Consider the following 25,031-nt stretch of genomic DNA (forward strand, 5'->3'; position numbering starts at 1 on the left):
CTTCCGATCCAGCTCTCTGCTATGGCCTGGGAAAGCAGTAGAAGGTGGCCCAAGTCCTTGGGCCCCTGCACCCAGGTGGGAGGCCCGGAAGAACCCCTTGGCTTCGGATTGGTGCAGCTCCAGCCAGTGTGGTCATTTGGGGAGTGGACTAGCGGATGGAAGACCCCCCCCCTCTGTTTCTGCCTCACTCTGTAACTCTTTCAAATAAATAAAATAAATCATAAAAAAAAAAAAAAGTAGCTTCACTCTAGAGCTCTCTCCCCTCTCCTCCCGGGGACTCCACAGTGCTGGGCCCTTCCTTGCCCCCAGAGCTCCAAATCCACACCTCTGGACCCGCCCCTCCCAAGACCCCTAAACCTATGTCCCTTCTCACCGAAAGCCATGCATCCTGTCTCATCCCAAAACCATCCGGACCTTCTAATTCTCCCCACAACTACGGGGTTCCCTTCTGACACTCTAAAGACCAACAGACCCGAAGCTCGGGTACTCCCCTGTGTCCAAAATCTTCAGTTCTGGTGCCGGCTCCCTGCTAATGCACCTGGGAAGGCAGCAGGAGATGGCCCAAGTGCTTGGGCCCCTGCCACCCACATGGGAGACCCAGATGGAGTTCTGGGTGCCTGGCTTCAACATGGCCCAGTCCTGGCCATTGTAGCCATTTGGGAAATGAACTAGTAGATGGAAAATCTCATTTTCTCCCTCTTTCTCTCTCGTTGCCTTTCAAGCAAAATAAATAAATCTAAAAAACATCTTCAGGCTGGAACGTGTCTGCTACACCCTCCCCCAGATCCACAGCCCTGGTCTCCTTGCAGGTGCCACCAAGTCAGTCTGGCAGCCTCTCTCTGTTCATCTGCCCGGGTACCCCATGTCCCCACCCCCCTTGCTGGCTCTACCCCAAGCAAGGCGGGGTGCAGGGCAAGGGGTGTAGTTGGGAGGTCAAATGAAACCATTGTATAACCAGGATCAAAGTCCACCCTTCTGTCCCCAAGCAGTATAAAGGGAAGCCATCCCGGCCACCACCATCTGTCACTCTCACCGCCACCATGCTGGCCTCAGGGCTGCTTCTGGCAGCTTTGCTGGCATGCCTGACCGTGATGATCTTGCTGTCCGTCTGGCGGCAGAGGAAGCTCTGGGGGAAGCTGCCCCCTGGGCCCACCCCCTTGCCCTTCATCGGGAACTATCTACAGCTGAACACAGAGCAGATGTACGACTCCCTCATGAAGGTACCACGGGCAGGAGCCAGGTGCGGGCAGCCAGGGAGGCTGGGAACGGACCAGGGTCTTAGGAAAAAAGGCTCCGTCTGAGGGTCCCCGCCAGGAAAGGCCAGATTTTGGGGTGTCAGCCCCTCGGGTACGTGGAGATGGCTCCCCCTAACCTTGCCCCCCACCCCGCCTCCATCAGATCAGCGAGCGCTACGGCCCGGTGTTCACCATCCACCTGGGCCCGCGGCGCATCGTGGTGCTGTGCGGACAGGAGGCAGTAAAGGAGGCGCTGGTGGACCAGGCTGAGGATTTCAGCGGGCGTGGCGAGCTGGCCACCTTCGACTGGCTCTTCAAAGGCTACGGTGAGGGGGACCCCAGGAAGGAAGCGGCCGGCGTGGCTGGGTGGCCCCAGCTTCCCCAGGCTTCTCCGGGGACTCTCCTGCCCAGCAGAGGCTGCGGCTGAGCCCTGGTCCCATCGCCTGCCCCCTCTCCCCGGGCCTGACTCTCACCTGTCTGCGTCTCCGTCTCCATCCTGATTTCTCCCGGCCTCTCTCACCAGGATCTGGGCTTCCCCAGCTGCGGGCTCTCCCTCTCCCTGCCTCCCTCTTCTTCCTCAGTCTTACCTCCCCGCACCGCCAGGGGGCTTCCCTAAGTTTCTGGGGAACAGAACTGAAAGATGTTTGTTTTGGCCCAAAAGACCGTTTGGAACTCCACGCACGGTGTTCCCGCCGCAGGGTCTGCTTCAAAACCCTCACGTGAGGCGGAACTGTGGGGGCAGCAGCTAAGCCGCCCCCGGGAGCCTGCATCCCACACCACAGCGCCTGGGCTCAGTCCCACCTCTGCTCCCTGCTAAGCACAGCCGGCCCCGCCACCCTCCTGGGAGACCTCACGGAGCTCTTGGCTCCCTGCTTCCGCCTGGCACAGAGTGAAGCAGCCGGTGTCTGTTTCTCTCTCTCTCCCTCTCTCTCCCCCCTCTCCTCCGCCTCTCGGGCGCCCCTCGGCCCGCCCCGCCGCCCTCTGACCCTTGCGCCCCCGCGCTCACCTCCCCAGGCGTGGTGTTCTCCAGCTGGGAGCGCGCCAGGCCGCTGCGGCGCTTCGCCATCTCCACGCTGCGGGACTTCGGCGTGGGCAAGCGCGGCATCGAGGAGCGCATCCAGGAGGAGGCGGGCTTCCTCATAGAGGCCTTCCGGGACACGCGCGGTGAGCTGGCGTCCGGGGGTGGGGGGTGGGGGGTGGGTGCACGCGCCCTGCCCTAGGGGCTGCTCTGGGGATGGCGTGGGGATGGGCTGCGGTCCCCGACTTGACGCCGGACCCACCCCTCCCCGACCTCCATCCCACCCCCCACCCCACGCAGGCGCCTTCATCGACCCCACCTTCTTCCTGAGCCGCACGGTCTCCAACGTCATCAGCTCCATTGTCTTCGGGGACCGCTTTGACTACGAGGACAAGGAGTTCCTGTCGCTGCTGCGGATGATGTTGGGAAGTTTCCAGTTCACAGCCACGCCCACGGGGCAGGTGACCCAGTGTGGCCTGGCCCTCCCACGCCTCTCCCGCCACCTGCTAGCTGCCCACCCAGGAGGCACTGTGGCTCCAAACTCCTATCCACTTCCAAACATGGCCCCCCAGGCAGAGCCAGCCCCCACTCTTGGAACACTGGACAGTTGCTCCCAAACCTGGGACAGGTGTCCCAATTCAGTCTCCAGGGACATCGGGGTATCTCAGCAGATGCCCCCCAAAACAGAGGCTGCAGGCAAGATACATGTCTTCAACTCCGCCTTCAACTTGAGGTGGTGCTCACCTGTAACATCTAACAGAGGCTTCCTACTGCCCCATCTGAGTAGCTTCACCCCCACCAGCAGCTGCTTCAACCCACTTCCTGAACCCCTGGCACTGCAAAACCCAGCCCCTCAAAATAATCTGACATCTATATGGGTGTCCAAGACCAGCCCCCTGGGATATCTGGACAAGTGTCCCCTGCTCCATCCACATAGGTACCTGCATGCCTGGACAGACTCCTCAACACATGAATATTTGGGGGGCACATGGCTCCCCAGACACCCAAATATGTGTCCTCCAACCAAGCCCTCCCCAGTGCCTAAACAGCTAAACAGGTGACCCTGTCCGACGGCAGCCTCACCTGGATAACTAAACTCCCACCCAACCTCAACTTGAATATCTGAACACCCAGATGTGTGTCCCCACCCATCTCATCTAAGTTCTTGGACAGTGGCGCCCACATGCAACCCACGCAAAAGCTCGATAACCTGTGTTCCCACACCCCACCCCCTAGCACCTAAACAATGGACAGGTGCCTTGAGCCGGCTGCCTGCCTTGCCCCCGTGAGGTGCCGCCCACTGAGGCCGCCCCTCCCTGCCCCGTCTCTGCCTGCCCTCAGCTCTATGAGATGTTCTACTCAGTGATGAAGCACCTGCCAGGGCCGCAGCAACAGGCGTTCAAGGAGCTGGAGGGGCTGAGAGACTTCATAGCCAAGAAGGTGGAGCGGAACCAGCGCACGCTGGACCCCAACTCCCCGCGGGACTTCATCGACTCTTTCCTCATCCGCATGCAGGAGGTGCAGCAGGGGCAGGGGGGTACAGGGGGAGAACATTCAAATGAGCCCCCATCATAGTCAACCCTGTAATCCCAGCTCACCGTCCGGGGACAGGACCTGTGCGTGCAAATCCTCCTGTGCCACAGCCGCTTCCGCGGGCTTCGGCGTGCATTGTGGTTTTCCCCTAGGAAAACTCACTGAGGCTCTTGGACAAGGTTCTGTTATGTCCCCAGTTTTACAAATAAGGAAACTGAGGGCCCGAGGGTGTGAGTGGCTTGCGTGGGGTCCTCCAGCGAGGGAGCAGTGGCTCTGGCTCAGATCCTGGCCCCTCGGACCCTGGGCTGGTGCTTTTAGCCACCTGGCTCTCTGGCCTTTCCTATCCTGCTTATCGGAGATGCCTGCATGGCCAGCACAGGGCGTCTGGCTTTCCTGGGTGACACTGGAGGGTCCCCACCCTGTCTGGAGGTCAGTCCTCCTGTGTGAGGATAGGAGAAGGGGCTTTATGGCTTCTGAGATTCGCAGGCTCTAGGGAGGAAGCCTCTTCAGGACATCTAGGGATCAGAGTCACCATGGTGCTGCCTCTGTGCACCTGCAGCCCAAAAGATCTCTCTCCGCCTCACCACACCTGCCACCTCTGTCCTCTTTTCTCGCTCTCTCGATCCCTCTCTAAATATCCCTACCATTTAAAGAGTGACAACTAGGCTGACTCCCCCCTCCAAGGATGGTCAGCCAGACAAAGAGGACAGCAGAAGAACCTCAGGTGGAGCCAGCAGCTGGGGCACAGAGCTGAAAGCCTGACAGGTCCCCGGGCCCTCTGCCCACCGTAGCTGTGGGCCTAGGAGAGATGGGTTGGAAGGTGGCAACCCAGAAGGGTGCCCGGGCCTGGGGAGCGGGCTCAGCTGGAAGCCCTGCTCTTCTTGCAGGAGAAGAAGGACCCCAAGTCGGAGTTCCACATGAAGAACCTGGTGATGACCACGCTCAACCTCTTCTTTGCGGGCACAGAGACCGTCAGCACCACCATGCGCTATGGCTTCCTGCTGCTCATGAAACACCCGGATGTGGAGGGTGAGGCGGGGCAGGCGGGCAGCAACATGGGGGCCCTGGGCCCTAAAGCTCCTCTGAGCCTGCCACAGGGTCCCCACATCCCCTGCACCCCGCCCTCAGACACACCCTGCTGTCCGGCGACAGGGCAATCTTTAGCTCACAGGCACCAGGCTCTCACCAGCTGGTAAAATGCCGGGCACGTGTGAGACACCAGCAAGTCACTCCTGGGCTGAGCCCACTGAGTGTCCACTGCCCACTCCTTCCCGTGACACCCCCGAGGACCCCAGCCTGGCCAGGGTAACCAGACCCTGCTCTGGGCCATACACAGACCCCTGCTGCGCTGGTACTGGGACGATCATCCCTGCACTGAGCCCTATGAGTTCCTAAACCCCGCGCCTCTGCTCCCCCAGCCAAGGTCCACGAGGAGATCGACCGAGTGATTGGCAGGAACCGGCAGCCCAAGTTCGAGGACCGGGCAAAGATGCCCTACACAGAGGCGGTGATCCACGAGATCCAGAGATTCACAGACATGATCCCCATGGGCCTGGCCCACAGGGTCACCAGGGACACCAAGTTCCGGGACTTCCTCCTCCCCAAGGTGCTGCCCCGCCCAGCCCAGAAGGACCTGCAGCCTGCCCCCCACCACCCCTCGTACCAGCCCCTGTCCCATCCTGCAAAGACTTCACCAAGCACAGGGATTCCTGGATTCCACATCCCCCCAGGCCCGTTTCCCTAGAACCTCCTGCCTTAGGACATGAACCCCGCACCCCCTAAATGCCCCCTCTCAGGGACAGGAGCTTTCTGTCTGCCAAAGCTCCTCTCTGACGCCCTGACCCCCATGCCAGCCCCTGACTCACCTGCCCTCCCCCCGCCAGGGCACCGAAGTGTTCCCCATGCTGGGCTCTGTGCTGAAAGACCCCAAGTTCTTCTCCAAGCCCCGGGAATTCTACCCCCAGCACTTCCTGGATGAGAAGGGGCAGTTTAAGAAGAGCGACGCTTTCATGCCCTTTTCCGTCGGTAAGAGACCACGCAGGGCGGCCAGGCTTCTCCCAGGGGATGAGGGGGCTTCAAACAGTTCCCAGAAAACAGGATTGGAAGATGTGTTTATTTGGGCACTCAAAAAGCAAACAAAAAAACTGAAATCCAGGCGTAGGAGGGGTCTTCCAAGGGTAACAGGAAAACGCACACGAGGAGCAAAGTTTATACATGGATTTCAAATATTGCAGCAAACAGGCATCTTTCAGCCCCGTGTTCCCCGAACTTGTAGGTGAGGGGAAGCGGCGTCCGCACTTCCCACGCGGGGAAAGTGAGGCTCCGAGCGCAGGTCTCCCCGACCCCGCGCGCGGGACGGGGCGCGGGTCGGCCACGGGCTCGGCCCTCACCGCCCCCCCTCTCCGCTCCAGGAAAGCGCTACTGTCTCGGAGAAGGCCTGGCCAGAATGGAGCTCTTCCTCTTCTTCACCACCATCATGCAGAACTTCCGCTTCCGCTCTCAGCAGGCGCCCCAGGATATCGACGTGTCCCCCAAGCACGTGGGCTTCGCCACGATCCCGCGAACCTACACCATGAGCTTCGTGCCGCGCTAGGCAGGGGCGGGGCTAGCAGGAGGGCGGGGCTGCGAGAAGGGGCGGGGCTGCGGGAGGGGCGGGGCGAGGGCCAGGGCCTGGGGGTCGGCCTTGCTGGAGATGCGCGCACCGCATTCTAATAACAGCACACCACATTCTAATAACAGCTATTATTTATTGAGCAAGTCCTACGTGTCAGCGCCGTGCTGAGAGCAGTACTCTCTCCCCTCACCGTAGGGGGTGGGAGTGGGCGGGGGGATGGAACCCACGCCCATTTCACAGGTGACAAAGCTGAGCCCGGAGCCCGAGTGCCCAGCCGAGCGCCTGAATACACCTCTCTGCCCGCACTGGGCTCGTTCCGAAAAGCAAGGCAGCTTAGAGCATCCGCACATAACCTGAAGGGCCCTGGCTGGGGTGCATGGGGTCCCAGCTGGCCAGGCTTCACCACACCTGTGCCCACTGCTGCACACACCCGGAGCAGGGCGGCCCAGGCCGAGCCCCCACCACGTAGGGCGGCTGGTCCAATCCAGAGTCTGCCTGGGGACAGGAAGCCAGCCTCTTGGTGAAGAGGGTGAGGGAGAAACACTTTCAGAGAATGCCTGCACACTCTGGATGGGCCATGAGTGTGAGAGAGAGAGCGTGTGCACACACACATGCAAGGATAGGACTGTGTGTTGCCCAGAGTGTACGCATGAACGCTCCATTGTAGGTTCCTTATTCCTTGCTCGAGAAGCAGAGACAGAGAGAGACGTAGACAGAGGTGCCATCCACCCCACATGCCCACATGGTCAGGGCTGGGCCAGATGAAAGCCAGGGCCTGGAGCCCAGTCCAGGTGCCCTGTTTGGGGAGCAGGGGCCCAATCAATCCCTGTGCCATCACCTGCTGCTGTAATCGGTAGCAGAGCCAAGACTCAAACCCAGGATATGGGCGTCCCAACCTGCAGCTTAACCACCAGGCCAAACGCCCACCCTGTCGTGGACTCACTCTGCTGATCTGAGTTTCAGGATCACCTGCCGACTCTCAAATTAGTCAGGGTGCGTCCCCTTACAAGTGGCATTAAGCAGTGCACAACCTGAACACCTGTATCCATCAGCCTTGGACCTCCATGTTTCTTTTTTTTTTTTTTTTTTTAAGATTTATTGATTGATTTGAAAGGCAGAATTACAGAGAGGCAGAGACAGAGAGAGAGAGAGAGAGAGAGAGATCTTCCATCCACTGGTTCACTTGCCAATTGGCCGCAATGGCCAGAGCTGCACCAATCTGAAGCCAGGAGCCAGGAGCTTCTTCCAGGTCTCCCATGTGGGTGCAGGAGCCAAGGACTTGGGCCATCTTTTACTGCTTTCCCAGGCCATAGCAGAGAGCTGGATCGCAAGTGAAGCAGGTGGGACTTGAACCAGCACCCAGATGGGATGCCGGCACTGCAGGCAGTGGTTTTACCTATTACATCACAGCGCAGGCCCCCTCTATGTTTCTTAAACTAAATGCTACACACACACACACACACACACACACACAGAGTCCTTGGGGACTGGCATTTGAGTCGAGCGACGGGAACGCTCCTCTCACCCCAACGTCTGCTTTGTGACTTGGATTTCACGCAGAGGCTGCTTCCAGCTCCCTGGGTGAGGATGAGGGTGAGAGCACGGGCCGCCCTGGCCGAGTCCAGGGTCAGAGTTGAAGCACGTCCATCCACGTGCGTGTCTCCTTAAGAGCCTTCCAGAAATCTCAACTCAGGGAATCTTAGAACTGTGGAGAAACAAAGCTGTCAGCTCTTGGACACGATTCTGAGCACACCGTTCAAAAGCGTGGGGCTTGGGATCTCCGATTTCCAGAACCTTAGATTCAGTGTGTTTGGGTCCCCAGTTCTTGGGACTCCCAGTGCTCAGGGCTTTCCCACGGCTCCCTGCACGCACCTTTGGGAACGGCATTCCGAGGTTAGTCCTGCAAGCGGAATATTCCTTCTGAGAAAGAGGAGAGTAGGGGCTGAAGCTGGCAGGGTTCTCCAGGAGACGCCTCCAGGACAGACAGACTGGCAGGCAGGGCTCTGCCCTGCAAGGGAGGAGAGATGAAGGGAGAGAGGACGAGGATCAATCCCCCAGTCCCCAGACTCACGCCTGCAGTCCACCAGGGCATAATCAGAGGTCCTGAGAGGAGCCGCACTCCCAGCCTCCCCGTCCAATGAGGACGCCGCCGGCTTGGAGCTCTGCGGGGCCGGCTCCCCGCACACGCGCCAGGGCAGAGATGGGAGCAGGAGCCCTGCCCTCGGGCCAGGCTTTGCTGCTTACTCCTCAGCTCACGGAGCCCAGGGCTGGAGAGTTCTAGAAGTTCAGAGACTTCGAGGGTGGGAGGGGCAGAGTGGTGGTGTTTCTGGGTAGCTGGCTCCTCACCACCCCCTTCTGCCAAGGTCAGAATCTACAGAGTCAAAACATACATGTGCACGCACACATGTGCACATGCACACACATGTTCTTGCTGTGCATCAACAGCAGGAAGCATGTTGCTAAGCGTCTGTCACGTGCCAGACACCACGTTAAGCCCTTGTACTAGGGCTGCTGCCATGACTATGAGTGACTTCAACAGCAGAAATGCACTGTGTCACAGTTCTTTTTTTTTTTTTTTAATTTATTTGACAGGTAGAATTATAGACAGTGAGAGAGAGACAGAGGGAAAGGTCTTCCATCCGCTGGTTCACTCCCCAGATGGCCGCTATGGCCAGCACTGCTCCGATCTGAAGCCAGGAGCCAGGAGCTTCTTCCTGGTCTCCCACATGGGTGCAGGAGCCCAAGCACTTGGGCCATCCTCCACTGCCCTCCTGAGCCACAGCAGAGAGCTGGCCTGGAAGAGGAGCAACCGGAACTAGAACCCGGCACCCATATGGGATGCCGGCACCGCAGGCGGAGGATTAACCAAGTGAGCCACGGAGCCAGCCCCACTCATAGTTCTTTCTTAAGGATTTATTTATGCTTTTAAAAAGCAGAGTTGGGCTGGTGCTGTGGTGTAGTGGTGGATAAAGCCGCCACCTGCCGTGCTGGCATCCCATATGGGTGCCAGTTCGAGACCCGGCTGCTCCACTTCCGATCCAGCTCTCTGCTATAGCCTGGGAAAGAGTAGGAGATGGCCTGAGTCCTTGGGCCCCTGAACCCGTGTGGGAGACCCAGAATAAGCTCCTGGCTCCTGGCTTCGGATAGACACAGCTCCGGCCGTTGCAGCCAATTGGTGAGTGAAGACCGATCGACCTTGCTTTCTCTCTTTCTCTCTCTCTCTCTGTAACTCTGACTTTCAAATAAAATAAAATAAATCGATCTTTTAAAAAAAAGATGGCCAGCCCCGTGGCTCACTAGGCTAATCCTCCACCTGTGGCGCCAGCACCCCGGGTTCCAGTCCCGGTCGGGGCACTGGATTCTGTTCTGGTTGCTCCTCTCCCAGGCCAGCTCTCTGCTGTGGCCCGGGAGTGCAGTGGAGGATGGCCCAAGTGCTTGGGGCCTGTACCCACATGGGAAACCAGGAGAAGCACCTGGCTCCTGGCTTCAGATCAGCGCAGTGCGCCGGCCGCAGCAGCCATTGGGAGGTGAACCAACGGAAAAAGGAAGACATTTCTCTCTCTCTCTCTCTCTCTCTCTCTCTGTCAACTCTGCCTGTCAGGAAGGAAGGAAGGAAGGAAGAAAGGAAGGAAGGAAGGAAGGAAGGAAGGAAGGAAGGAAGGAAGGAAAGAAGAGAAGAGAAGAGAAGAGAAGAGAAGAGAAGAGAAGAGAAGAGAAGAGAAGAGAAGAGAAGAGAAGAGAAGAGAAGAGAAGAGGGAAAAGCAGAGTTACAGATAGAGAGGGAGAGACATAGAGAGAGAGATCTTCCATCCACCGGTTCACTCCCCAGGTGGCCACACTGGCAGAGCTGGACCAGACCAAAGCCAGGAGCCCAGAACTCCATCTGAGTCTCCCACGTGGGTGCAGGGGCCCAAGTATTTGGACCATCTTCTGCTACCTGCCCAGGAGCATTGCCTGGGAGCTGGATTGGAAGCAGAGCAGCTGAGACTCAAACTGGTGCTCACATAGGATGCTGAGGTCACAGGCAAAGGCTTAAGCTCTGTGCCACAGCACCAGCCCCTGTCTCACAGCTGTAAGCCAGGAAATGCAAAATCACACAGTTGGCAGGACCAAGGCCTCTGGCATCTGCAGGGGAATCCGCTCGCCTCCTCCTGGGCTCTGGCCACGCTGGTGGCAGTGGTGCCCCTGGCGGCCTCCCCCCACCGCAGCCACCTCTCCTGAGCTTCAACCTGCACTGAACCTATTTCCAAGAAAGGTTGCATCCTGATGACGGGGGGAGAGGGGTTCAGTAGATACTGCGGGTGGGGAAGGCCATGCACTGTTCAGCCCATAATACCCCTAGTGCCTGGCTTCACTCAGCCCCTTAAATCACCCTGGAAAGTGAGCTTACGGCGGCTGATGTTAACAATGAATGTGCACACACACACACACATGGGCACACACACATGTACACAAACACACATGCACACACGCTCAGAGAAAGGCCAAGCAGCGTTCCCAGGGTCCCACACCAGGGCAGATCTGACTGCAGGACCCTAAGGGTCCTGTGGAGCCCCTGCCTCCAGAGGAACTCCGAGGGAAGGGGAAATTTTAAGGAGACGTTTTTCTGGGCTGGGGTATAAGGACGGGAATCTAGACGCCACACCCCTGAATGAGGGAGATGTGCTGTCCGCAGCTGCCCCAGGGCGTGTGCAAGCACATGGCCGCCATGTATCCCGCATCGGCGCTGCTGACCCTAGCCAAGGAGCTCTGATATGGTTTATCCTCTTCTCTTTTACTTAATTTTCTAAATGCTGATTGCTTTTTTTAAAAAAATATATTTATTTATTTGAAAGGCAAAGGTAGAGAGAGAAAGAGAGGGAGAGACAGAGGTCTTCCATCCGCTGGTTCACTCCCCAAATGGCCACAGGAGCTGGATCTGAAGTGGAGTAGCCGGGACTGGAACCGGTGCCCATATGGGATGCCGGCATTGCAGACAGCGGCTGAACCCACTGCACCACGGCGCTGGCCCCGCTGATTGCTTTTCTGAGTTGTTCATGGACCATCCCCTGAAGCTGAGCGGGCAGGGGACTTGGGGGTGAACTCTCAACTCACTGCACCTGTTCCAGAAACCCTCCCCCCCCAGCTTCTGCCCCACTCCTGAGTCCACTCCTCACCATGCAGCTCCAGGCAGCTCCTGCCCCAAGGTCACCAAACATCCCCTTCCCGTGCCTGGCTCCTGCGTGCCTCTGGCCTCGGCCCCAGCCCTCTCGTCTGCAGGCTCTGATGAAGGGAAGGGGATGGTGACAGCAGTAACAGTCAACAGGAAGTGAAGTCTCTGTCCCTCCACCAGGATTCCACTCGCCCCACCCCCGTCCCCCAACGTTCCCTATTGGCGGATGCTCACAGGGAGACCCTGGGCGTGGAGCAAAGTCCTTTGCAGGGGCAGTGCTATGGCACAGCGGGTTAAGCCACCGCTGGGGTGCCAGCATCCCAAATGAGCACCGGCTTGAGTGCCGGCTGCTCCACATGTGATCCAGCTCCCTGCTAATGCACCCGGGAAAGCAGCAGAGGATGCCCAAGCACATGGGCCCCTGACATCCACATGGGAGACCCGAATGGAGTTCCAGGCTACTTTGGCTTGGCTCAGTCCCAGCCATCGCAGCTGTTTGGGGAGTGAACCAGCAGACAGAAGATCTCTCTCTCCTAGATGAAGATCCTGGCACCCGGCTTCAGCCTGGCTGAGACCCAGCTGTTGTGAGATTTTGAGAAGTGATCAAATGAATGGAAAATCTCTCTCTCACTCTCTCTCTCTCTCTGTCTTTCAAATAAATAAATGAATCAGTTTTAAAAATTTGAAGAACTACTTATACCTGCAAAATCTCCTAGTAACACCTGGATCAGTGTTTGACAGCTGAGGTCTACGGTGATGGGCATGAGTTGACACATCAAAACAGCCACCACAGGGGCCGGCACTGTGGCTTAGCGGGTAAAGCCACTGTCTGAAGCGCCGACATCCCATACGGGTGCCAGTTCAAGTCCCGGCTTTTCCACTTCCCATCCAGCTCTCTGCTGTGGCCTGGGAAAGCAGTAGAAGGTGGCCCAAGTCCTTGGGCCCCTGCACCGGCGTGGAAGACCCGGAAGAAGCTCCTGGCTCCTGGCTATGAATCCACTCAGCTCTGGCCATTGTGGCCATCTGGGGAGTGGGCCCGTGGATAGAGGACCTCTCCTCCTCTCTCTGCCTCTCCTCTCTGTGTAACTGTGACTTTCAAGTAAAATAAATGAATCTTTAAAAATAAATAGAAGAGAGAGAGAGCACGCGAGAACACATTTCAGGCGCTTTAGGCACGCAGTGCTGCGCATCCACCGCCTGGGACATCTGATTCCCAAACTCCTCCAGCCGGGCTCTCAGGGGCGCCCCTGTGCGCAGGGCACACCCGCCCACCGCCCACCGCTCCTGGAGCTCTTCTCTCCCCGTGAGCAGCTTTCTGGGCGCCTGTTCTGCACCAGTCACTGTGGCAGCGGGGGTGGGGTGGGGGTGGGGAGGGCTGCTGTCTCCCTGTGCAAGGGAGGCAGGGGGGCCTGCAGGCTGGAGGAGCTCGGCTGGGGTCCCACAGCCAGCGAGGGGGCAGCGCCCGCCCGGCTCCTCACCTGCTCGGGGCGCTCCTGCTCGCACCACCGCTCTGGGGTTCCGCGCACGCCCCGGCGGGATCTGTCTCAGGACACTGTCACAACAAAGCTCTGTAAAGTCAACGAGACGGAGACTGCAGCCCCCACGAGAAACCGCAGCCGTGGCCTTCGCTCCTGGCCGCCCCCCTCGCCGCCTGGCAGCTCCCGCGTGGCGGTGGCCGTGGCTGTCTGTGCTTTGGCGTCAGCGCGCACGGTGAGGCCGGGGTTCGTCTCCGTCCGCGCCCCGCTGGTCCAGTCCCGTGGGACAGCGCTGATTCCCAGTGACCAGAAGCTTGGTCCACTTATTATTATTATTGTTATTATTATTATTTCCATCAGAATTGTGCAAGCTGAGCTGGTTAGATCTCTGTGGTGGTTCTCTCATTTGAATTAGGACAGAGACAAAATTCATTTCTTCTTTCTTTGCAAATTTCTGTGGGTTGTCTGCTGCTGTGTGGGTTATGTCTTTAACATCATCTTGTCCTCCTTTTAAAGATTTGTTGGGAGACCAGGATAAGTACCTGGCTCCTGCCATCGGATCAGCCACGGCGGCCATTGGAGAGTGAACCAACGGCAAAGGAAGACCTTTCTCTCTGTCTCTCTCTCTCTCACTGTCCACTCTGCCTGTCAAAGAAAAAAAAAAAAGATTTGTTTATTTGAAAGGCAGAGTTATGGGGGCCGGCGCTGTGGCATAGCGGGTAAAGCCGCTGCCTGCAGTGCTGGCATCCCATATGGATGCTGCTTCAAGTCCCGGCTGTTCCACTTCTGATCCAGCTCCCTGCTGTGGCCTGGGAAAGCAGTAGAGGATGGCCCAAGTGTTTGGGCCCTGCACCCGCGTGGGTGACCCTGAAGAGCTCCTGGCTCCTGGCTTTGGATTGGCCCAGCTCTGGCCATTGCAATAATTTGGAGAGTGAACCAGAGGATGGAAGATTTCTCTCTCTCTGCCTCATTAACATTCAATCTAACCTCTTACCAACATTTTGGGTGCATAGCACCTGTGGTGTGCATGGGCACAGTGTTCAGCAGGATTCTAGAACTTTCTTATGTTCTGTAACTGAAGCCTAATTCTCTCTGGAACTCTGGTTTTAAAGGAATTTTAGTTTGGTGCAAACATTTTAAATCTATGCACAGCTTTCCCTTCATTTGCATTTTCCAGGAACTTTTTGAAGACTGGTTGCATAATCAGCTGTTGTGGATCCCAGCCAGGCTGCTCGGCTGTCACTCCCCGGTGCAGCTGTGTGTGCACATCTGCTGTACACCTGTCCCCTCCCTCCATCCCCCGGCTGACCTTCAGTGACAGAGGTGCTACTGTCTGCTTCCAGAGAGCGGCCGCACGTGGCAGACGTGCACCGTGTGTCTGTCTGCGCCTTACGGATCTCACTAATGTGAGCGACGTCCTGCAGGTCCCCCACGTTGCTGCAGAGACGGGGTTTCATCCTCCTTGAGGGTCTAACGACACCGACACCGCGCTGCGTTCTAGCTACGTTTTCGTCATGCGGTCATTCTCCAGTGAGTGCTCTGGTTCGTCCCCTGCCTTGGCTGCTGTGACTAACACTGCCTTAAACGCGGCCATGCTGCTGACTCTGACGTACTGACTCCATTTCCCGGGGAAATACACCCAGTATTGGCATAGCTGGATCAGAAGGTAGTTCTATTTTTAGCTTTTTAAATTTTTATTTATTCATTTATTTATTTGGGAAAAGGAGAGAGAAAGAGAGAGAGGGAGCTCCCATCACTGGTTCATTCCCCCACATGCCTCCAGCAGCCGGTACTGGGCTGGGCTAAAGCCTGGATCTGGGAACTCCATCCGGGTCTCCCACGTGGAGGCAGGAACCCTATTGGCTGAGCCGTTGCCGCTGCCTCCCAGGGTCTGCACTAGCAGGAAGCTGGAGTCAGGAGCCAGGGCTGGGCACTGACGCCAGGCGCTCTGATCTGGGACACGGGCATCCTAACTGGCACCTTAGCCACTAGGCCATGCACCTGCCGCTCGTGGCTGCCTTCAGAGAACACTCCCTGCTGTTTTCCGGAGCGGCTGTGCTAACTCCCACTCCCACGGGCTGGGGGGGGGGGGGCGGCCCCTCCCTCTGCACCGTCACAGCATGCTTTCTGTTTCCAGCAGTTCTGAGATGAGGCCGCTGTGGTTTCTATATGCACCTCCCTGATTATGAGGGACGTTGAGCATCCTTCGTGTGTATCTGGGCCACTTGCGTCTTCTTTAGAGGATGTCTGCTCAGATCGTGCCCGTTTCGTAACTGGTTTTTTCCCTGTTGAGCTTTCTGAGCTCCTTGCTTATTCTGCACACTAATTCCTTGTCACATAAATACTTTGCAAACATTTTGTTCCATTCTAAAGCCATTGGGTGCTGAGGGCTCTGATACTCTTTGATGTCTGAGACAGGAACAAGGGTCCCCAAACTTCACTTTAGTGGAGACAGCACTTTTACAGTAGGTTGTAGCCCAAGTCCTTGGGCCTCTGTGCCTGCACAGAAGACCCAGACGAAGCTCCTGGCTCCTGGCTTCTGATTGGCCCAGCTCCGGCCCTGTGGCCAGTTGGGGAGTGAACCAGCGAGTGGAAGATCCCTCTCTCTCTCTCTCTCTCTCTCTCTTTCTTTCTCTCTCTCTCTCTCTCTCTCTTGCTCCCTCTCACTGTCTGTAATTTTACCTCTCAAATAAATAAATAAAAAATCTTTTAAAAAAATTTTACGTGTGAGCACATTGAGACGCGGAACCACTGAAGTCCAGATACCAAGCAGAAGGACTTAGCGGGGCTCCAGCGGCCAACCACCCGACTGCAGAAGCTGCACACTTCAGGTTTGCCCCCTTCCCTCGCCCTGTCCACAGTCTACAGACAGACGGCAGATGCCAAGGGGGAAGAAATCCAAACTCCAGGGTACTGTGTGTTTCATAACAAACCACAAATCTCAGGTTGCAAACATTGTCCGATATGTGTTGACAGCCCATTTCTCACGTGATGGCTGTTTTCTACCAAGCAGTGGGGGGGAGGTATTGGGAAACCGCAGCCACGCCTGGTTTTGTAACAGGCACATGAGCCAACAATGCCTGTGTCGGATGTGGCTGTCCACGTGCGTATTCTCTTGGGAAGAAGCTGAGAACGCTGACCCAGGGTTAAGTGGGACCGTGGGACTGCTTCTGATCGGGGGTGGGGAGAACTAAGGTGTGTGTGACCTGTGACCAGAGAGGTGTTTTTTTAAGGAATGAATTGTTTTTTAATTTTATTGACTTACTTTTCCTTTGTTTCAAAGGTAGAGCAGCAGAGAGAGGCAGAGAGACAAAGAGAGAGAGATTGCCCGTCTACTAGTTCACTCCCCCAAATGCCTACAACAGCTAGAGTTGGGCCAGACCAAAGCTGGGAGCCCAGAACTCTGTCCTGGTCTCCCATGTGGCTGGCAGGGACCCAAGCACTTGCGGCATCACCTGCAGCCTCCCAGGTGCACTATCAGGGAGCTGTGCCCAAGGCTGAGGCAGGACTCGCACCGGGACTGGGGTGTGGGACGCCTGTGTCCCAACCAGCTGGCCACTGGGCCACAGAGCTTACTCGCTGGCATGAGACCTTTTGCCCCAGCTGAGGGGAGATTCAGGCCAAGATGGAACATAGGTGGTCTCACCTATCGGAGTCACCGGCCAGCACGCTTTGGATCTGATGAATTCGGTTTCCTGTGTTATACAAACTCCAGCCCACCCTGACCAGTACACCAGATAGGAATTTATTGCTTTGTGTCGAATGTGCTGGACACTGGTAACGTTAGTAGCCTCTGGGTAAGGAGACAGTGGGAGAATTTTCAGTTTACAATGCATTGTACCTTCTGGATCTTGGATCGTGCAAATGTACAAGCCTGTTCTTGGAGAAAAACATTTAAATCAGGTGGAAAAAGCATCCAAGTCTGGTTCAGATTTTTTTAAGATTATTTGAAAGCCAGAGCAGAGAGAGAGGGAGAGCTAGAAATAGAAAGAGAGAAGTCTTCCACCCGATGGTTTACTCCCCACATGGCCGCAACAGCCAGGGCTGGGCCAAGCTGAAGCCAGGAGCTTCTTCCAGGTCTCCCACATGGGTAGCAGGGGCCCAAGCACTTGAGCCATCTTTCACTGCTTTCCCAGGCGCATTAGCAGGGACCTGGATCAGAAACAGAGCAGCCGGGACTCGAACCGGTTCCCATATGGGATGCTGACACTGTAGGCATCGGCTTTACTGGCTAAGCCACAGCACCGACCCTGGAGACTGAAGCTGAGTATGACCGGCACAATTCTGACACTGCACCTGAGACAGCTGAGCTGGGGACTCCCCACAGGTTGAGGGATGCTTGGCCACAACCATTGTCTTTGTTGGTTGAGATAAAAATATCCAACACTGGGGCTGGCGCTGTGGTGCAGCAGGTTAAGCCTCCACCTATGACGCCAGCATCCTATATGGGCCCCAGTTCGAGTCCTGGCTGCTCCACTTCAAATCCAGTTTTCTGCTAATGGCCTGGAAGAGCAGCAGAAGATGGCCCAAGTGCTTGGGCCCCTGCCACCCATGTAGGAGATCCAGATGAAACTCTGACTTCAGATTGGCCCGGCCCTGGCCAGTGCAGCCATCTGGGGAGTGAACCAGCGGATGGAAGACCTCTCTGTCTCTCCCTCCCACTGTCTGTAACTCTGCCTTTCAAATAAAAAAATAAATCTTAAAAAAAAAAAAAAGATGTTTGCATCCTGTCAGTGTCTGGGTTCCACACCTGGCTCCACTTCTACTTGAGCTTCCTGCTAATGCAGGCGCTGAAGCAGCACCGATGGCCAAGCATTCGGGTCCCTCCACCCAGGAGACCTCGACTGCCTTCCAGGCTCCCTGGCTCCCAGCTTGGCCCAGCCTGGGGCCATGTGGGCACTCAGGTGAACAGGTGGATGGGAGTGTTCCTCTCTCTCTCTCAAATAAATAAATAAAAGCTTAACAGTTTTTTAAATAAAGAAAATGTAGCTAATCGAGTTTGGGTTTGAGCAAGGAGCCACTTCAGGGGAGAATGTTCAAAGTTTCTGCTGACTGTTAGGAGCCGCGTGAGAGAAGAGCAAGAAGCAGATGACCTCAGACAGGAAGTGGAACTTTGCAGGAATAGAAGAGACCCACCCTGGCTTGCTTGGAAAATGTACGTTTTCTTCATTTGGCTTCGAAGACCAAATCAGGTGTGGATTTTAGCCTCATTTTTAGTGTCCCTGAAAAATGGCTAACGTGACATCTAGTGGGATCCTCTGATGATTCTTAAATGAATTTTCCCACAGAAGCCTGGGGCACCTGCAGTAGAACGATCAACTTTAGAGAGGAAAACTCAGCTGGAAACAATCCTGAGGGGTCGTTTGGGCTCAAATACACAGAAAACCAACCGGATTTAGGAGAATTGTATCGGCAAAGCTTTCCATCAGAGTGGACTAAAACTGAAGCTATCCAAGCATTTTGCTGTTGCTTAAAATATCTCTAGACACCCCCTCAGCTTTATTTAAAAAAAAAAAAAAAAAGACTTAGTTGTTTACTTGATGTGTGGGGGCAGGGAGAGAGTTCTGGTTCACTCCCCAAATGGCCGCGATGGCTGTAACAAGCCGAAGCCAGGAGCCCAGAACTCCAGCCAGGGCTCCCACCCACATCCCAGGAGCTGGATCAGAGAGTGGAGCAGCTGTGCCTCCCACGAGTGTTCAGCTGTGGCTGGCGGCACTGCAGGCGGCAGCTTAGCTTGCTACACCGCACGCACACACACACACACGCACGCACCTCCCCGTCCCCAGCTCTCTACAGATAAAACGCAGCTGAGAAAGGGGTTGAAGGTGTGTGTTTTCCAAAGATTTCTCAGAAGTGGCTGAGCGGGGAACAGAAATTGGGAATCTTGAGAGTCCAGCCAAAGCAATGGAAAATAATAGATTGGAAGCCACACCAAGGGACCATGGGGGTGGGGGGAGACATAACAGGGGAACTTCCGCAGCCCCCAGAGTGACAGGCCTGGCAAGGTGCGCCCAGCTGGACTCCAGAATCACCCAGACCAGTGCCCTCTGGGTGTTCCCCACCCTCCGCTCTCTGAATGGGACTGGCTCCTGGCTTTGGCCCAGCCCAGCCCTGGCCATTCTGAGCATCTGGGAAAGGAAGCAGTAGATGGGGGAGCTCTCTCACTCTCGCTCTCTCCCTCTCTCTTCCCCCTCCCTTACTCTCCCTCCCTCCTTCCCTGAGACTTAATGAGAGAGGCTGGAAAAGATGGAGGAGCCACAGGCAGAGTGAGGACCGTCAGGGGTAGAGGCGTGCAGCGTGTGAACGTCAATGTCCCCATTTCTCAGGCGAGGAGAGCAAGTCCCAGAGGCATTGGCTGCCAGCCCTGCAGTTGCACAGCTCCGAAAAGTAGCGCAGGTGGCGCTGCGCTGACTGGAGCCACGCCTGTCCCGCTCTCCCCTTCCCTCTCCGCACCCCACAAGTACGGAGAGGTTTGACCTTCACGGCCCTGCGTGTTTCATAACTCACCGCCGTTATCAAGTTCCAAGCACGTTCAGATTTGTGTTGACAGCTCAGGTTCTGCTTCTGGGTGCTGGCCGCTGACTGCAGGGAGGGGCAACAGGGAACCCCGCATTTCACAACAAACACACCAGCCTTGAACACTCATGCGCCGTCTCCAGCACACGCCTGAGGTGCATAAATCTGGAAACTTTGGTCTCAACACGGGAAGACCTGAAGCATCACCATCTTATATTCAGAATTTTCGCATATGGTCCTTGAAAAACTGCTCCAACCCATAACCAGAGATCGCAAGACGGGAAGCAAGTATAATGGGACCTTTCACTTATTTGATTAGATTATCCAAGCCACCCTCCCAGAGTTCCCGGATTTGCCTACCCTGAGCAGCCGCTCAAGCCCACCTCTGCCCCCAGGGAACAGCTGAGCCTCGGCTCCTCCCCCTCATCCCCTCAGAGTCGGCCTTAGCAGGTGCACCCCGGATTTGACAGCATTGGAACTCGACTCGGTGATTCCACATCTCCCACAGATGACGTGAATGTGTCCAAAATGATTGGGGGACCAGCTTCTCCGTGGCAGCTTTGTCTAAGAGTGACAGATCGGTAACAACCCCCACGTCCATCATCAGGTGACCATCTAAGTAACTTGTGGCTCAGCCACAGGACAGGACGCTAGCTCGGGTAGGGTCCTAGCAGAAAGAGGAAGCCCCACTCAAATGGGATGACAGAGAGGTTAAGGGAAGAACTGGTTACAAACTGAGGGAGGCACTGGGGGAAGCTGCTGCGGGCTGGCGGAACACCAGGAAGCTACCGCCTGTGCGGCTCTACAGCCTGCCCACCCTGAGTGTGTGTATGTGGGGGAGGGGGGGCTTAGCTAGGAAGGTCAGGTGCATGAGGAACCTGGAGTGGGGGAGGGGCAAGTGTGCTCTCCCCTGGTGGTAGAAAGGAAGTGACTTTCTTTTTAAAATTAATTCATTCTTAATTTGCTTATTTTTATGTATTTGAAAGGCAAAGAGAGAGATTTTCCATCTGCTAGTTCACTTCCCCAAAGCCCACAACAGCCAGCTTTGGGCCAGGCACTCCATGGGGTCTCCTCCAGGGATGACAGGGACCCAACTACTTAAGTTACCACCTGCTGACTCCCACTCTCCAGCACGGGAGAGTGGTGCCTTGTTAGCTGCTGCCCCAATGCCTGTCCTGGATGTACATTATGTCTTTATTTTCAGTTTATTTGAAAGAGAGACGTACGGAGGCACAAAGTTATTTTTAAAATAATACAATCTAGGCCGGCGCCGCGGCTCACTAGGCTAATCCTCCTCCTGTGGCACCGGTACTGCGGATTCTAGTCCCAGTTGGGGCGCCGGATTCTGTCCCAGTTGCTCCTCTTCCAGGCCAGCTCTCTGCTGTGGCCCGGGAGTGCAGTGGAGGATGGCCCAGGTGCTTGGGCCCTGCACCTGCATGGGAGACCAGAAGAGAAGGACCTGGCTCCTGGCTTTGGATCAGCGCAGTGTGCCAGCTGTAGAGGCCATTTGGGGGGGGGGGGTGAACCAACAGAAGGAAGATCTTTCTCTCTGTCTCTCTCTCTCACTGTCTAACTCTGACTGTCAAAAATTAAAAAAAAAAATAATAATAATACAATCTACTAGACACCAGGTAGGCCTCAGGCCATCAGCAACCCCACCCCACCCCACCCCGCTACTTGGATAAGGCCTGTTAGGGAGGGAATGTGTTATCATTGAAGGCCTGAATCCAGCCTGTCACAATCTCTCTCTCTTTAAGATTTATTTGCTTATTGATTTGAAAAGCAGAGTGCAGAAGGGTTGGTTCATTCCCCAAATGACCACAACAGCTGGGGCTGGGCCAGGCTGAAGCCAGGCTCCTGGAGCTCCATCTGGGTCCCCCCACATGGGTGCAGGGGCCCAAGCTCTGGGGCCATCTTCTGCTGCCTCCTCAGGTGCATTAGCAGGGGGCTGGATGGGAAACAGAGCAGCCAGGACTCCGACCGGCTCTGATACGGGCTCCGGCATCACACGCAGTGGCTTAACCCACTGCTGCCAACACCAGCCTGAGCTACCTTGCTGCTTAGACTGCCTGGACTAAGATTCCCTCCACTTGCAAGGGCAGAAGTCTAACCCTGGATCCTTGGAGAGAAAGCCTTTTGCTGCGCTGTGACACACTCCTTCGAGCCTAGAGCGCTGACCTGGCCACAGCTGAAAACCTCCACTGATGACCTTGAAGGAATCAGCTGGCTCCGGTCAGAGTCACGGAAGCCTCAATATCTTGCCTGACCATTGGGAAATACACAGAGAAGTTGGGAGAACTGCACGAGGGGCTTTACGGCGCTTGCTGTATCGCGTGTGTGTCTGTCCATCCATTCTCTGCACCCGTCAGTCTACCTGCTTTCGGAGGCATTTCACAACTGGAAAACCTCGGTGCTCCCCATCTTGTCACAACCCAGCAAGCTGTGTTGCCCCTTGACACTTGCACCCCAAATTTGATTGCTATGACAACCTGAGAACTTCGGACTCCCCAGATCCTAGGGCCAGGCATTCGGCACTCTCCCCCGTCAGCATGTGTTCGAGTCCCCGCGCTCACTCCTGCTAATGCAGACGCTGGAGGGGCAGCAGCGATGGCTCAAGCGGTTGGGCCCCTGCCATCCATGTGGGAGACCTGGATCAAGCTCCCGGCTCCTGGCTTCAGCCTGGCCCGGTCCCAGCTATGCAGGTATTTGGAGAGTGAACCAGAAGATAAGAGTGTTCTCTCTTGTTCACTCTCTCAAATCAATTACAAAAACAAGTAAATGTTATTTCTTAAAAAAAAGAGAAGGTGATATTTCTTCTCTCTGTAACCACAAATCCTTCTGAGACACAGCCAGGAGCGAGAGAGCTGGGACCAGTCGGTGCTGGGATTGTTTGGTTTGGAGTCTCTGCAGAAGGGCTTGATGTTGGCCACGTTCACACAGGGGTAGATGACACGGGGGAGGAGGTGGAGGTTAATCCCCATAATCCCAAAGCTAACAAAGGACACAGGTGTGACAGCAAACAGCTCAAGAAGCCGGGGGAGGAGCCACCTCCCCTGCCCCTCTACCTCCCGGCTCTCACTGGTCCACACCAGCACTGCTCAGCAAATGAGCCAGGCTCAGCCCTCAAGCTAACCCAAATGCCAGGTATCTCTGGGGTTCAGGGGTGGCAGAGGTGTTGCGCTCTTATCCAGGCTTTGTTCCAACTCTCTGTGTGACCCTGAGAATGGGCCCCGCTGCTGGTCCTTCCCTCACTGCCAAGGGGTGACCAGATGGCCAGGAGCTTGGAAACTGTTCCTGGCTGCAGAGTTGGTAGCAGTGACCCATGCCAAGTTCTCCCTGTGTGCCAAACACTGTCCTTCACGTCTCATATTTTTCGATTGATTGAATCCTTGTGACATTCCCCCCCCACCCCGCAACGAGTTAGATGCTACTCTTATCCTTGTTGGACAGACGTGCAAACCGAGGCACGGAGAAGCCAAGTGACACCTGCTGTCCCCTGGCTCCACGTTCTCACCCGTCTCACCACCCTGGGGTAACCCTGAGTAAACGCAGCCAGACCTGGGGGACCTTCCGCATGACGCTCTCTGCAAGAACAAATGGGTTAAATGAATGAATGATGCTTGAAGTGAGGGCAGGGGCTCCCTTCTGGGCTGGGGCGGGAGAAAAGGCCAGGAGGGGGCACCAGCAGTGCCGGCAAGAGCGTGCTCCCCGCTCTGGGTGGCGGCTCCAGGATCAGAACAGGCAGCAAAAGTCTACTGAGCTGTACTGTTAATAATGCTCACAAGACAGAGGGTGTGAACAGCACCCTGATTTGTCAGTGATGCCATGAGGCTCACGAAGGAGCAGTCACCTACCCAGGACACAGGAAGGAAGAGGCAGAGCTGGGATCCGTGCCCCCGTCTGCCTCGTCCCAGAGCGCCTGCTGATCCACTGACTGACAGTCCTCAATCACCTGCCACAGGTCGAGCTTCGTGACATAGCGTGAACAAGTCACTGCCCTCTTCTTTCAAAAAAAAAATATGTTTTATGTTTTAAAAAGGCAGAATTACAGAGAGAGAGAGAGAATCCTCCACCTGTTGGTTCACCCCCAAATGCTCCCAACAGCTGGGGCTGGGTCAGGCTGAAACCAGGACCCTGGAACTCCATCCAGGTCTCCCACGTGGGTGGCAGGAGTCCAAGCACTTGGGCCATCGTCTGCTGCTTACCCAGGAGCATTAGCAGGGAGCTGGATCGGATGGAAGTGGAGCAGCCAGGACTGGAACCAGCGTTCATACAGCATCATAGGTGGCAGCTTTACCTGCTGCGCCAAAGCGCCGGCCCCAAGTCCTGACGCAACTCCTTTGAAGGAACAGAGCTGTGCCCTTTGGTCTCCCCTCCCTCCTCCGACACCTAGAGCCGGGTTCCCAGCGTGGGGTGGCGCTGTCCAGGTACCAGGTTCTGGAAAAGGCACTTGCTGAGTGTTCTAGAAGCCTGGGGCCCTGAGGAGTCCCCTTCTATGGGTGGTGGGAGGCGAGGTGAGGTCGGAGCCGGGACCCATCTTCCCAAAGTGTGGCTGCTGCTGCTTGGCCGCCAGCCTTGTGTGCTCAGAAAGCGCGTCCAGGAAAATCGGCTCATTCGTCTATGCAGCGAGGGTACATGAAGCAAACCGCCGGCAGGCCCAGCACTGCACCTGTTGTCAGGGCTGCAGCCTTCTCGCGGCGGTGCTCGCCAAAGGCAGAAGCGTTTCCTGTCCCGGTTGCCCCTCTTCCAGGCCAGCTCTCTGCTGTGGCCCGGGAGTGCAGTGGAGGATGGCCCAGGTGCTTGGGCCCTGCACCCCATGGGAGACCAGGATAAGTACCTGGCTTCTGCCATCAGATCAGCGCGGTGCGCTGGCTGCGGTGGCCATTGGAGGGTGAACCAATGGCAAAGGAAGACCTTTCTCTCTGTCTCTCTCACTGTCCACTCTGCCTGTCAAAAAAAAAAAAAAAAAAAAGCGTTTCCTGTGCAAACTGCCGAGCTTCTGCCCCGCTTGGCCCTCGCTCCCTCCCATGCTGGACCCTATGATTCGTCCCCCCACCACGCCTCTCCGGCAGCAGGAAATCCTGCAGGCAGACCACAGGAAGGACAAGCCCTCTGGAAAGTTCTGTGCTTACTGGACAGGCTACAGTCTGCCATTTCTTGGGTCAGCAAACACGTTCCAGGGAACAGCAACGAGGTGGGGTGCCTGTGAGTCCACGCGCTTCAGCCCCCAGTGCCGCACTGGCAGGGCTGCTGGCGGGTTCTGTCCAAATCCACAGAACGGGGGGCAGCGGTTCCGATGGTGAGTACCTGGGTCCAGTTTCCAGCTCCTGACTCCAGCTTCCCATGGATGCAGACCCTGGGAGGCAGCAGGGGACGCCTCAGATGGTTGAATCCCTACCCCTCACACCATGACCCAGACTGACTTCCTGGCTTCCAGCTTCGCCCTGGCCCAGTTTTGGCATTTTGGGGGGAGTGAACCAGTAGGAGG

General features: G+C 56.4%; 1 protein-coding gene and 2 long non-coding RNA genes across 4 annotated transcripts in view; 1 reads left to right on the plus strand and 2 right to left on the minus strand.

Annotated features, from left to right (window-relative positions):
• Positions 1–2,250, minus strand: part of LOC138846446 (uncharacterized) — a 66,700-nt gene extending 64,450 nt beyond the window's left edge. For both annotated transcript variants that reach the window (XR_011383930.1, XR_011383929.1), the window contains exon 1: positions 1,709–2,250. This is a non-coding gene — a long non-coding RNA (uncharacterized lncRNA). The remainder of the gene's footprint in view (positions 1–1,708) is intronic.
• Positions 1,040–20,552, plus strand: CYP2A11 (cytochrome P450 2A11; the record flags this gene model as incomplete). The annotated part of the gene is given in 14 exon segments (NM_001171048.1): positions 1,040–1,220; positions 1,399–1,561; positions 2,250–2,399; positions 2,554–2,714; positions 3,595–3,771; positions 4,674–4,815; positions 5,205–5,392; positions 5,670–5,811; positions 6,198–6,518; positions 8,715–8,736; positions 9,758–9,769; positions 10,832–10,846; positions 13,628–13,643; positions 20,542–20,552. Coding segments are annotated over 9 exon segments (1,485 nt in total). The 5' UTR covers position 1,040.
• On the minus strand, positions 7,468–9,232 carry LOC138846447 (uncharacterized). Its single transcript, XR_011383931.1, has 2 exons — positions 8,273–9,232; positions 7,468–8,105 (listed from the first exon to the last, which is right to left on the minus strand). It is a non-coding gene; the product is annotated as an uncharacterized lncRNA (long non-coding RNA).
• Positions 20,553–25,031: the final 4,479 nt, after the last annotated feature.

Source organism: Oryctolagus cuniculus, chromosome 18, assembly GCF_964237555.1.
Source record: "Oryctolagus cuniculus chromosome 18, mOryCun1.1, whole genome shotgun sequence".
NCBI lineage: Eukaryota > Metazoa > Chordata > Mammalia > Lagomorpha > Leporidae > Oryctolagus > Oryctolagus cuniculus.